The sequence below is a fragment of the Corylus avellana genome, chromosome 3, assembly GCF_965113065.1.
Source record: "Corylus avellana chromosome 3, dhCorAvel1.hap1.2, whole genome shotgun sequence".
NCBI classification, from domain to species: domain Eukaryota; kingdom Viridiplantae; phylum Streptophyta; class Magnoliopsida; order Fagales; family Betulaceae; genus Corylus; species Corylus avellana.
The window spans coordinates 1,472,659-1,486,296 of record NC_142492.1 but is presented as its reverse complement, the minus strand read 5'-3'; the positions used below and the strand labels follow the sequence as shown (position 1 = coordinate 1,486,296).

The 13,638-nt window shown below is 37.0% G+C and overlaps 4 protein-coding genes across 4 annotated transcripts; all 4 read left to right on the top strand.

The window, feature by feature from the left end:
- The first annotated feature begins 2,171 nt into the window (after window positions 1-2,171).
- On the top strand, window positions 2,172-3,233 carry LOC132174598 (putative F-box protein At5g55150). The gene has a single exon (XM_059586232.2). The coding sequence runs from the start codon at window positions 2,172-2,174 to the stop codon at window positions 3,231-3,233; it is 1,062 nt and encodes a 353-aa protein (XP_059442215.2).
- Window positions 3,234-3,978: 745 nt separating this feature from the next.
- LOC132175008 (F-box protein At2g26160-like) lies at window positions 3,979-4,703 on the top strand. The gene is made up of 2 exons (XM_059586799.2): window positions 3,979-4,467; window positions 4,698-4,703. Exons 1-2 carry the CDS (start codon window positions 3,979-3,981, stop codon window positions 4,701-4,703), a joined length of 495 nt encoding a protein of 164 aa, XP_059442782.2.
- Window positions 4,704-6,252: 1,549 nt separating this feature from the next.
- LOC132174599 (putative F-box protein At1g65770) lies at window positions 6,253-7,736 on the top strand. The gene has a single exon (XM_059586234.2). It carries the CDS (start codon window positions 6,510-6,512, stop codon window positions 7,581-7,583), a length of 1,074 nt encoding a protein of 357 aa, XP_059442217.2. The 5' UTR covers window positions 6,253-6,509; the 3' UTR covers window positions 7,584-7,736.
- Window positions 7,737-11,963: 4,227 nt separating this feature from the next.
- On the top strand, window positions 11,964-13,093 carry LOC148586667 (F-box/kelch-repeat protein At1g57790-like). The gene has a single exon (XM_088514178.1). The coding sequence runs from the start codon at window positions 12,020-12,022 to the stop codon at window positions 13,091-13,093; it is 1,074 nt and encodes a 357-aa protein (XP_088370304.1). The 5' UTR covers window positions 11,964-12,019.
- The last annotated feature ends 545 nt before the right edge of the window (window positions 13,094-13,638 follow it).

Sequence of the window (13,638 nt, the reverse complement as noted above, 5' to 3'; positions counted from 1 at the left end):
CTCCTTGAGTCAGTCCATAAACCCTATATAACAGGCACAGATGAGACAATAATCTCATCGTGATTCAGTTACGAACGGAGCTAAAATTTTGGTTCTGATGATCAAGATTTAAAAAATAAAATTAATAAAGATTGATTAAAAATATTAAAAAATATAATTAACAAAATAAATAAATTATTCAAAAAAATTTAATGGAATTATTGTTGTTTTCTATAATCTCAATTAATTACAAGTATATATTTCATATAATTAAAATATGTAATAAAAACTTACAAACAAAAATGTAATAAAAAGTATATATATTCATAAATAATTAATTTTAAAAGTTTAATCAAGGAAAGAGTTTGATTATATATCTGAGATTTTTTTTATTTTTTATTTTTTTTTAAAAAAAAGGTAATTTTTTGTTTTGTTTTGGGTATTTTTTTTTGCTATACACCGTAATCTAAAAAAATAGTTACACGATTTCAAAAAAAGAAAGAAAAAAAAAATAGTTACACAATTGATGTGAATTATTAAAGTGAAATGATTGGCTTCATTAAAAAGATCATTTTTTTGCCATTTTAATCCTAGGTGGCATGACCCATTTTTCATAAATCTATTAATTTTAAAATTACCTAAGATTAAAATGGCCAAAATACGGACTTTTTAATGAAGCCAAGCATTTCTCATTATTAAATGGCTTGGAGAAGAAAAGCAGATCAACTAAAAATAAAAGTCGTTTAAACAGGGCATTTTGAAGACATCAAAAACTAGGCAGGCTGTCATCGTCTTCAACATTTTGTCTAACCTAAAATCTCAAGGAGTGATGATACAGGGTACACCGGCGTGCCTAAATAGTATACACACCGGTGAGGTGGCACATGCCACGTTAATTTGCCCCGAATTAAAAAAATAATCAAAAAGCTCCAAAAACTATTCCCACAACCATTTCCCCCTAAATTTTTCCCCAAGCCCATTCAAAATCGCCTCCCCCTCTCTCAAAATCGAGTAATGCTTGGTGCAAGGGAAGGATCCGGTGGAAATCCGAAGTTGCCTAAGGAGCTGCCCTCAACCATCCGGTGCTTCTCTCCCCACATTCCTCTCTCTCTTTCTCTCTCTCTCTCTCTCGACGAGACCTGCTAAATGACACGGTTTGCATTTTCACCCTTTTCCGATCTTTAATTTTTGACCATTGCCTGCTCAAACTTCTTAGATGATGGGATCTATTTAATCTGTGTATTGTTTTTTTTTTTTTTTTTGGTAAGTGTATTGTTAAGATATGGTGGTGGCTGTTTTGTTTGATTTCCCAAATGGGTAAAATTTTAGGGCTTTGAAGTTATGAATTTGAAACGAAATTTGGTTTTGTTTTCGGCTGTTGATAGGGCAAAGTTTTGCAGAAATGCTTCACATTCTTCCTCCATATTTGCAGAACTCTGCCCTATCAACAGCTAAAAACAAAACCAAATTTCGTTTCAAACCAAATTTAGTCTCTTCGAAAACAAAACAAAACCAAATTTTGTTTCAAATTCATAACTTCAAAGCCCTAAAATTTTACCCATTTTGGAAATCAAACAAAACAGCCACCACTATATCTTAATAATACACAGATTAAATAGATCCCATCATCTAAAAAATTTGAGCAAGCAATAGGCAAAAATCAAAGATAGGAAAAGAGTGAAAATGCAAACCGTGTCGTTTAGCAGGTGTCGCCAAGAGAGAGAGAGGAGCATGGGGAGAGAAGCACCGGATGGTTGACGGCGACTCCTTAGGCAACTCCGGATTTCCACTGGATCCTTCCCTTGCGCCAAGCGTTACTCGATTTTGAGAGAGGAGAGGCGATTTTGAATGGGTTTAGGAAAAAATTTAGAGGGAAATGATTGTAGGAATGGTTTTTGTTGGGGAATGGGTTTTGAAGTGTTTTTTAATTTTTTTTTTTAATTCGGGGCAAACGTGGCACATGCCATGTCACCGGACTGCTTATTATTTACGCACGCGGGTGTACCCCATATCATCACTCAAAAATCAGGAAGGCTGAAACTGTGACAGAAAAAAATTGTTTCTGGCGCTGCGTGATTTCTAATGAGATGAGTTGGTGGTTGAAGGTAACGTCTATTGCCCCTTAAAATGCTTGAGGGTGGACATTTAGTGCATATGTGAGATTTTCTACCGGGGTTAAGGGAAGTTTTTAAATGGCTCCAACATCTTGTTCTGACCTCCCAGAAGAGCTGCTGGAGAGCATCTTGAAGAAGCCAACAAATGTCGTTAATCTTTACAACTGCCGCTATGTGTGTCGTTCATGGCGGTCCGTCGTCGACAAGGTGTTAGCGTCGACACCTCCGCACCTACTTGTCTACGAAAAGCATCACAGAATGGTAAGAAGCATAAGTTTCGTGAATGTTTTCACCGGCGAATCGCGCGTTTGTAGACTTCCGAAGTTAAAGAATGGTAATGGGCAGACCCGGTTTCCCAGTAGCGTCTACTCCTGGCATCGTTGGGTGGTAATGGATTTCATATTCCTTCATCATAGATACCCTAAAACCCTTCATCATATCTTTCTCTATAACCCATTCTCAAGGGCTCGGATTCGGCTCCCTGCTTTCAAATTTAAATTTCTTGATCCCTGCAGAAAACGCAAGTTCATTGTGTCTTGTGAAACGAAAAATCCAAGATCAATTGGTTTAGCTATTCGTGATGGGCGATATCTTGAGAAGTTGATGTTCTGGAATACAGGAGATGAGGAGTGGACAACCTTCGTTAAGGAGCCGATGCCCATACTTGATATTACAAGCTACAAGGGTGGATTCTGTGTTCTTGACGGGGACCTCAAGTTTATACAATTTGACCATGAGCATGTTCCTCATCTCAAAATAACTTATGTTTTATCAAGTTATTATCATCCGACTCAATATCTGGTGGAATCGCTGTGTGGGGATCTGTTGTTGGTTCAACTGAATATTGGGTGCAAGATTAAAATTTTCAAAATGGATTGGGAGAGGAAGGCGTGGGATGAGATCAAAAGCTTGGGTGATGAAGCAATTTTCTTGAGCTGTGCTGAATCTGTGTGCATACGAGCTGAGGACTCCACCATATTCAAACCTAATTGCATCTATTTCACAGATGGTGCCTTCAGTATGCCAGTAGAGCAAAAGGAGTTGGGGGTATACGATATCGCAAATCAGACTGTCGGTTCAGTCGCTCTCTCTATTCCTTTTGACGATGATGAACAATGCTACCGATGGTTCACAACGTAAATATAGTATGCGTTATTTGTTTTTGTAGCAGCTGTATCTGCCTCAAGGTTTTCAAAAAATATGTGCATTCTGTCTGTTTGATTGAATGCTGCTTAGACGTTCTTGTCTTTTTTATTGGATTCCAGTTTTTCTTTCCATATGGCTTTATGGGCAATTGTTAGATGCTGAGCTATCTTTGTTAATTTCTAGATGTTGGTATTGTAGTGGGGTTTGAAGTAATCATGTCTGTTTTTTGTTGTTGTGATAGGAATAATATATGATTAGGTAGTTATTCGAGAAATTCAAGTAAACCCACAATTCAATAATGGTGTTGGCTCAAAATTAGTGATTAGAACTAAACCCTAGCCGCCCATGTAGAGTGTTTTTATCATTTCTCTTTGGTCTTCTACTTCAAATCTTAAATTTCTTTTTAAAAAGGAACGAGAGTTTTATAGTGGGGAATAAATTCTTGATAATATGCATTTGTGTAAGAGTAATTCGATGGTCTATTATAGGAGAGTTTCATCTTGGTTTGGAAAGCTTTTAATTCAAAACAAAATTTGTTTTGAATAATATATGCCACGACGGTTCAACATGGAATTATTGTCTCTATAAACCATTCTCGAACGCTTGGATTCGGCTCCCTGTGTTCACACTTCACCAATCTCTTGACACCCTGAACCACAAGTTCGTTTTCTCATCTCAACCCACAAATCCAACTTCAATTGTTTTAGCCATTCGTGATGGGCGATTTATTGAAAAGTTGATGTTTTTAAAACCAGGAGATGAGGAATGGACAACCTTTGTTAATGGTCTTGAGAAGCGGATGTGGGTTCTTGATATTATATGTTACAAGGGTGGCTTTTGTGCACTTGACTGTAACCAAAATATCATACAATTTGAGTTGAGCCCTGTTCCTCGTGTCAAAAAAAAAAACCCAACTAGATTTAACAGATCAAGTCATGACCCAGATGAGTATGATGATGATTATGAGTTTTTGGTGGAGTCTTTGTATGGGGATCTGTTGATGGTTCATGTATTTTGGAACCTCCTGGAGACCATAAAGTTTAAGGTTTACAAATTGGATTCGGAGAAGATGGAGTGGGATGAGATCAAAAGCTTGGGTGAAGAAGCAATTTTCTTGTGCTGTGATGGATCTGCATGCATACGAGCTGATGACTATACAAGCCTAATTGCATCTATGATATCTTGTATGAGGATTTTCGGGTATATGACTTGGGAAATGAAACTATCGGTCAGTTCCCTCACTCTTTTCCTTGTTACAATGCTCTATTCTTCCGATGGTTCAAAACGCAATGATAGTACGCATATTTGTTTTTGTAATAGCTGCAACTACTTCCAAGTTTTCAAAAAATAAATGCATTCTATCTGTTTGATTGAAAGCCACTTAGACGTTCTCGTCTTTCTTCTTGGATTGCAATTTTTCATTCCATATGGGTTATTTTTACATTTTTCTTGTTGTAGGAGTAATGTATGGGTAATTGTGAGCTTCTGAGCTATCTTGGTTAATTTTTACATATTGGTATTGGGTTTTTTTTGGATGAATAAGAATTTCATATGCTAAACAAGAATACAGAACACCTTCTAACAAAACACAACCAGCAACTAGAAAAAACTCAACAAAACCTTTACAAAACACTACAACAATTCCTCTAAAGAAAGAACCTACACAAAACCAAAAACTCATCTATCTATCGCAAGTCAAGAACAGCACAGTAGATTCTTCTATGCTCAATTACATCAACAGATCAACCTTGACATGAGAATATTTTCACAACTTCTCTGAAATTGGCCCAATTTATTTTCACAATTGTTTAAAATAGGCCTAATAGAAACCCAAAGAAGGGCAAAAAGACTAAAAATATGCACAAAAAACTCATTACCTAATATATGAATAGCGGATAATAACCACAATAACTGTATGCAGTTAGTAAAAACTTGATACGGATATGGATGTGAATATCTAAAAAAGATATCCGCATTTTGCAGATGCGGTTGCGGATATTGCAAATAACCGTATTCGCATGTATATTGCTACTGATAAGTGCTAAGTCACATATTATTAACTTACTAAATAAAATTAAGCTTTATAAGTAATTTTAAGAAAAATCTAAATTATCTAATCCTTTTCAGATAATAGCATGGTTGTTACATCTCTCCCTTCATCCATATATGAAAGCAACATTAACAAATAATCCCAACAGAAACCCAATGTACTGGAAATGCATATGCATATGGTCCACAATCACAAGCATCGGGGACCAAATAGATGAATATCCATATCAAAATTCAGTAATTCACCTCCTTGAGCCTTGAGTCAATCCATAAACCCTATATAACAAGCACAGATGAGACAATAATCTCATAGTGATTAAAAAATAAAATTAATAAAAAAATGATTAAAAATATTAAAAAATATAACTAACAAAATAAATAAATCATTCAAAAATATTTAATGGAATTATTGTTGTTTTCTATAATTTAAAGTAATTAAAATTATATATTCCATATAATTAAAATATGTAATAAAAACTTACAAACAAAAAGGTAATAACAATTATATATATTCATAAACAACTAATTTTAAAAGTTTAATCTGATTATATATCTGAGATTTAAAAAAAAAAAAGAGAATTGTTAAAAAAAAAAAAAAGGTTATTTTTTGTTTTGTTCCCAATAATATCAAAACTCAAAAATAAGAAACATGAGATTATTTTTTTACTATACACCATACTCTAAAAAAAACATGAGATTCTCATTTTTCTAATCTCAATCGTTAGATGAATTTAAGGGTCCAAGATATCCCAATATTAAAACTCAAAAATAAACATAATCACACTGAATTATATATCAAATTTGAATTAAAAAATTAATTAATTATTTTAAACAAAATAAAAAATAAAAAATAAAAAATAAAAACAAACAAAGGTGCAGCTTCGCCCAACTGGGGGTGGCCGTTGGCCATCAGGCCATGGGGGTGGGCGCATGGCACCCAAGACAAATTTGATATATAATTAGTGTGGTTGTGTTCACTTTTAGGTTTTGATGGTGAGATATCTTGGACCTCTAGATTCATCTAGTGGCTGTGATTAGAAAAATGAGAATCTCATGTTTCTTACTAATTAATGGGAGGGGATTCGTATCCGACTAATGAGTTGGTGCCCCTTATAAATGGTTGAGAGTGTACATTTATGGCATATGTGAGATTTTCTACGGGGTTAAGGGAAGTTTTTAGGGGTTGAGATTTGACGCTCACTCCGCCCTTTGCACCGATCAATGGCTCCAGTTTCCTGGTCTGACCTCCCAGAAGAGCTGCTGGAGAGCATCTTGAAGAAGGCAGCAAATGTCGTTAATCTTTACAACTGCCGCTACATGTGTCGTTCATGGCGGTCCGTCGTCAACAAGGTGTTAGCGTCGACACCTCCACACCTACTTGTCTACGAAAAGCATCTCAGAATTGTAAGAAAGCATCTCAGAATTGTAAGAAGCATAAGTTTCTTGAATGTTTTCACCGGGGAATCGCGAGTGTGTAAACTTCCCACGTTCAAGACTGGTGATGGGCAGTCCCTGTTTCCCAGGAGCGTCTATTCCTGGCATCGTTGGCTGGTAATGGATTGCAGCACATCCCATCCCCGCAATAATCATTGTGGTGATCATCATATCTGTCTCTATAACCCATTCTCAAGTGATCGGATTCGGCTCCCTGCTTTTACACTTGACAACTTTCTTGATCCCCGCCGGAAACGCAAGTTCGTTGTGTCTTGTGAACCGAAAAATCCAAGATCAATTGGTTTAGCTATTTGTGATGGGCAATATCTTGAAAAGTTGATGTTCTGGAATCCAGGAGATGTGGAGTGGACAACCTTTGTTGCGGAGCCGATGCGCATTGTTGATATTACAAGCTACAAGGGTGGATTCTGTGTTCTTGACGGGGACCTCAAGTTTATACAATTTGATCATGAGCATGTTCCTCATCTCAAAATAACTTACGTTTTATCAAGTTATTATCATCCGACTCAATATCTGGTGGAATCGCTGAGTGGGGATCTGTTGTTGGTTCAACTGAATATTGGGTGCAAGATTAAAATTTTCAAAATGGATTGGGAGAGGAAGGCGTGGGATGAGATCAAAAGCTTGGGTGATGAAGCAATTTTCTTGAGCTGTGATGAATCTGTGTGCATACTAGCTAAGGACTCCACCATATTCAAAACTAATTGCATCTATTTCACAGATGGTGCCTTCAGTATGCCAGTAGAGCAAAAGGAGTTGGGGGTATACGATATCGCAAATCAGACTGTCGGTTCAGTCGCTCTCTCTATTCCTTTTGACGATGATGAACAATGCTACTGATGGTTCACAACGCAAATATAAGTTTGCGTTATTTGTTTTTGTAGTAGCTGTAACTGCCTCTAGGTTTTCAAAGAATATGTGCATTCTGTCTGTTTGATTGAATGCCGCTTAGACGTTCTTGTCTTTTTTATTGGATTCCAGTTTTTCTTTCCATATGGGTTTATGGGCAATTGTTAGATTCTGAGCTATCTTTGTTAATTTCTACATGTTGGTATTGTAGTGGGTTTTGAAGTAATCAGTTCTGTTTCTTGTTAGTCGGTTTTCCTTCTTCCATTTTGGTCTGACCTTGAATGTGTAGGGTGAATATGTGGGTCCTAGCCCTATAACTAAACCCTAGCCTCCCATGTAGGGCATTTTGCTTTTCTACTTCAAATCTTATTAAATTTCTTTTTAAAAAAGGAAAGAGAGTTATAGTGTGGAATAAATTATTGATATATTTATACATCTATGTAGGAGTAATTGCATGGCCTACTTCATCTTGATTTGGAAAGCTTTTAATTCAAAACATTAAAAAAAAAAAAAAATTCTTTTTGTAACAATGTTAAATCGATTAAGACTACCATATTAGTATTGAGATATAAAATATAGGGTAGAGTTTTTTTTTTTTTTTTTTTTTTCGATAAATAAGAAATGTATAAAAGAGATTGATGACTACTAATAATTTTGTATTCTTGTTCTATTTTTACCTATTCAAACCCAAAAATCTGAAACTCAATTTATAGTAAATACTCAAATTATAATTTTATGTTCTTTTCTTTTTAAGTTTGTCAGCCAGCCGGTTATATCATTTGCCTTCTGCTAAGTCAAATTACCACCAATTGTCAAAAATGCCGCTCTTGTCTTTCTTCCTATAATACCCTCTCTCTTTTTTTTCTTCTTAAAAACCAAAATAAAAACCTGAGTTGAGATAAAGAGGAAGGAGATATGGGGTAACCAAATGATATTTGCAGTGAGGAGATTGTTTATGTACAATTTTTTTTTCTTCAGGTGTAGGGGTCAGGGGGACTGTTGATTATATTTATAACAAATAAAAATAGTAAAAATTACAAAATAAATTATAAATTGGGGCGGTGTTGTGGCCGCCATTGGAGAAACACTCTTCTTTTTTTTTTTTTTTTTTTTTTGTAAAAATATTTCTCAAAATTTTATCAAATTAATTTTTAAAAAAGTTTTTTTTCTTTTTTCTTTTGTCTTTTCCAGAACTCAAAACCCAAGGGCCAAGGCTTTTCAAAACTTTACCAATGGGCCGAAGACTCGAACTGCCTAAATAAACAAAAACATCCAACTCGCTCAAAGTCAAACAGTCAAACCACAAAACCCATCACCGGCGTATCTTTCCGAGGGATAAACCTTCCTTGGCTGCTTTGTGTATATGTATATGTACTTTGATAGATTTTTTCGCCGCTTACCTTATTGATCAAATTCAACTTCAATAACGTTTCTAGCTTGAACTGATAATTCTGGAATCATAACAGGTTCAACTATAAGATTTTCCAGAAAAATATGTGCTTTGATAGATTGCTTGCTATGTGTTTGATTAAAATCCGCTTACAAGTTCATGTCTTTCTTCTTCCATTCTAATGTTTCATTCCATATGGGTTTTGACCGGTGGAGCTATGTATGAGCTCTTGTGAGCTTTTTGAGCTCTCTTGGTTAATTTCTACGAGTTCGTATTATATTGTTTCAAATGAATCGGTTTTGTATTTGGTAGTTTTCGAGACGAATGTGTTATTACGTAGTTAATATACATGTTTATTCAAACATCCGACCATTACCATCCAAAAAGCTCCCAAACACATTCTAGTCATACATTTACCTAATAATAAATATCACTAAACTAGTAATAATAAAGTTCATTAACCACAACAAAGGACACTAATAATAATCCGATTAAGTCAAAAGTCAAACAAGAATAAACTTTTGGTAAAATCGTTCATCTTAGCTTAACCTCAATGTCTACTGGGGAGGAAACAAAGGTCATCAAAAAAGAAATTTTGATATGCAAGAATGAGATTCAGGTAACAAAATTTTAGGCAGCTCCTTTGCGCCCTTCTTTCTCTGGAGCTTCTTCATGTAGAACTCGAGCTCTTTGCCTTCCAAGATATATCTGTTGCAAATCCATTTCACATAACAGTTAAGTGCTTGATGTTTAATACAAAAACAAGAAACAAAGTAAAAACTGCCATGCATGTCCAAGAAAATTTAAATGGCAAATGAAAACTCTCATCAACGTATCATAAGAAATAACCCATATCCATCTTTGGAGGTTACAATTAGCTTTTCATACACCTAATTGCATTTAAAAGGGGAGGAAGAGCATTTGGAGGCATAGAAAACAAGCACTTAAATAATATATGAAATTAAACATTGTAGGGACATTTGTTCATGGACGGATGAAATTGTGAATCTGCAGACTTAAACAAGATAACAACCAGTAGAAACCTCATCTAAATTAAAGAATATGCCTTACAATACATCTGTAACTAAAAAGATACAAGCGTAGAGAAGTGACATACCCATCAGCACGACCACATTGACCAGGTCGTGATGAGATACAAGCTAATAGACGACCACCAGAAAATTGATCTTCAATGTGTGCATCAAGATTGCGATTCTGTTGACGCTTCTCCAACTTTCTCTGGACATGGTTGCTTTTCTTCACCTCCTCAGTAGTAGTAGCAGCATCAACCTCCTATCAAGCAATTAGAACAACGTAAAAAAAAGGAAGACATGTCAAAAAGACAATTTCAAATTTTGTTCAAAAAAGCCAAAAAAAAAAAAAAAAAAAAAAAAAAACTGTATCTTTTAAAGATATGAGGTGGTGGCTGGCCACCCTTGTTGAGATATAGCCACCCCAGACCGGCGGTCTAAGGTGGCCGAAGCCACCCCTTAGAGCATTCCCAGCAGACTCCCTATAAGGGGGTCTGTTCCCTAAGTTTAGGGAAAATGTCAAAAAAATCGTAAAAAGTCACCTACAGCAAACTCCCTATATGGTTCCTTAAACCATCAGATGCTACAGTGGAACCCAATGTATTGGGTTCCACTGTAGCAATCCATATGATTATTAAATTGAAAAAAAAAAAAACTCTCTCTCCTCTCTCATCTCTCATCTCACGTTTCTCTCTCACCTCTCTTTCTCTCTGTCTCTCGCACCTCACCAAACGGCCGGAGATTTGGGCAAGTAATTTACGAAATTGCCGCCCTGAGCTCTGCCGGACGAGACCCACTCTCCGTTCTCCCCCATCCGAATCCTACTCGTCGACGGCGCCTCGACGATGGAGCTCGCCGTGGCGCCATCTGATTGCTTCGAAAACGATTGTCTCAGAGAAGTTGAGAGTGTAGGATTGGAGTTGGGATTTGGGTTCGGTTCTTTTGGGCTTGAGCTCTGATTTTCTAGTAATCAAATGCAAGAACACTGAGCTGAGAAAGAAACAAAAATTTTAGAGACTGGAACGAAAACATCAAATACAACCAACCACAATAAGCCAAAATGACAAAACGCTAACCTGCAATGGAGAAGACGCAAATCGGAGAAGAAAATGATGAAATCACAGACGGATTGACCGGAGAAGACCGCACAGAGGAAAGAATTTGTTGTTGGAACTCAAATCTGTGCGGTCTTCTCTCACACTCAAATCTGTGGTTGGAACTCAAACTTGAACCATCGGAGAAGAAGAAAATATGAGGGAGAGAGAGAGAGAAAGTATAAATTAAAGAAATAAAATATAAAAAAGGTAAAATAAAAAAAATAATATTTTATTAATATAGGGAAGCATTTAAGGAAGCTACTGAGGTGCATATTAACATAGGGAAACAAAAAGTAGTTTAGTTCCCTAAACTTAGGGAATATGACAGGGAAGCTGCTGGGAATACTCTTAGCCCTTGGGGTTGGTCCAACCACCCCTAGAGGCCAAAGTCAAGAAGTGGTCGAACTACTCCTAAGGGCCGATTAGGAGTGGTCGACACCACCCCATGGCCCTTGGGGGCTGATCGTCCACCCCCAAGGGGTGGCTCGCTGAGGGCCAAAGCCAAAAAAAATATATATATTTTTTGGCCCTTAGGGCCACCCCAAATTGGCGACCCTAACTTCTCAACATGGGTGGCCGGCCACCCGGGGCCATATCTTTTAAAAAAAAATTAAATATTTTTATTAATTTATTATTATTTTGATTTTGATTTATTTTTGAAATATAAATAATTTTTTAATAATATTTTATTAGTGGACTAATCTGGACCGTTGGATGAAAATCAGCGGTCCAAATTAGGTCCGAAGCTGTGACAGAAAAAAAATTGTTTCTGGCGCGCTGCGTGAGTTGTTTGTGCCCTTATAAATGGTTGAGGGTGGACGTTTAGGGCATATGTGAGATTTTCTACCGGGGTTAAGAGAAGTTTTTAGGGGTTGAGATTTGACGCTCCCTCCGCCCCTGCACCGATCAATGGCTCCAGTTTCCTTGTCTGACCTCCCAGAAGAGCTGCTGGAGAGCATCTTGAAGAAGCCAACAAATTTCGTTAATATTTACAACTGCCGCTACGTGTGTCGTTCATGGCTGTCCGTGGTCGACAAGGTGTTAGCGTCGACACCTCCGCACCTACTTGTCTACGAAAAGCATCTCAGAATGGTAAGAAGCATAAGTTTCGTGAATGTTTTCACCGGCGAATCGCGCGTTTGTAGACTTCCGAAGTTCAAGACTGGTGATGGGCAGTCTCTGTTTGCCAGGAGCGTCTACTCCTGGCATCGTTGGCTAGTAATGGATTGCAGCACATCCCATGCCCGCAATAATCATTGTGGTGATCATCATATCTGTCTCTATAACCCATTCTCAAGTGATCGGATTCGGCTCCCTGCTTTTACACTTGACAACTTTCTTGATCCCCGCCGGAAACGCAAGTTCGTTGTGTCTTGTGAACCGAAAAATCCAAGATCAATTGGTTTAGCTATTTGTGATGGGCAATATCTTGAAAAGTTGATGTTCTGGAATCTAGGAGATGGGGAGTGGACAACCTTTGTTGCGGAGCCGATGCGCATTGTTGATATTACAAGCTACAAGGGTGGATTCTGTGTTCTTGACGGGGACCTCAAGTTTATACAATTTGATCATGAGCATGTTCCTGATCTCAAAATAACTTACGTTTTATCAAGTTATTATCATCCGACTCAATATCTGGTGGAATCGCTGAGTGGGGATCTGTTGTTGGTTCAACTGAATATTGGGTGCAAGACTAAAATTTTCAAAATGGATTGGGAGAGGAAGGCGTGGGATGAGATCAAAAGCTTGGGTGATGAAGCAATTTTCTTGAGCTGTGCTGAATCTGTGTGCACACGAGCTGAGGACTCCACCATATTCAAACCTAATTGCATCTATTTCACAGATGGTGCCTTCAGTATGCCAGTAGAGCAAAAGGAGTTGGGGGTATACGATATCGCAAATCAGACTGTCGGTTCAGTCGCTCTCACTATTCCTTGTGATGATGATGAACAATGCTACCAATGGTTCACAACGCAAATATAGTATGCGTTATTTGTTTTTGTAGTAGCTGTAACTGCCTCAAGGTTTTCAAAAAATATATGCATTTTTGATTGAATGCCGCTTAGACGTTCTTGTCTTTTAATTTTTTATAGGATTCCAGTTTTACTTTCCATATGGGTTTATGGGCAATTGTTAGATTCTGGGCTATCTTAGTTAATCAGCTCTGTTTTTTTGTTGTTATGGTAGGAGTAACATATGATTCGGTAGTTAATGTACATGTTTATTCGAGAAATTCAAGTAAACCCTCAAATAAAGAAGAGGCGGGCAGCCCTTATTGCCCAGAAGCCTCTACGCTTGGAATGGTTGGCTGGCAATGTGTTGCACCACATACTAGTGTGACCACTCTCCAGATAGATCTTGTTGATTCAAGGTTTTCCAAAAATAAATGAATTCTATCTGTTTGATTGAAAGCCGCTTAGACGTTCTTGTCTTTCTTCTTGGATTACAATTTTTCCTTCATACAGTTTACTAGTAGTGGTAGGAGTAAATGTATGGGCAATTGTGAGCTTCTGAGTTATGCATCTTGG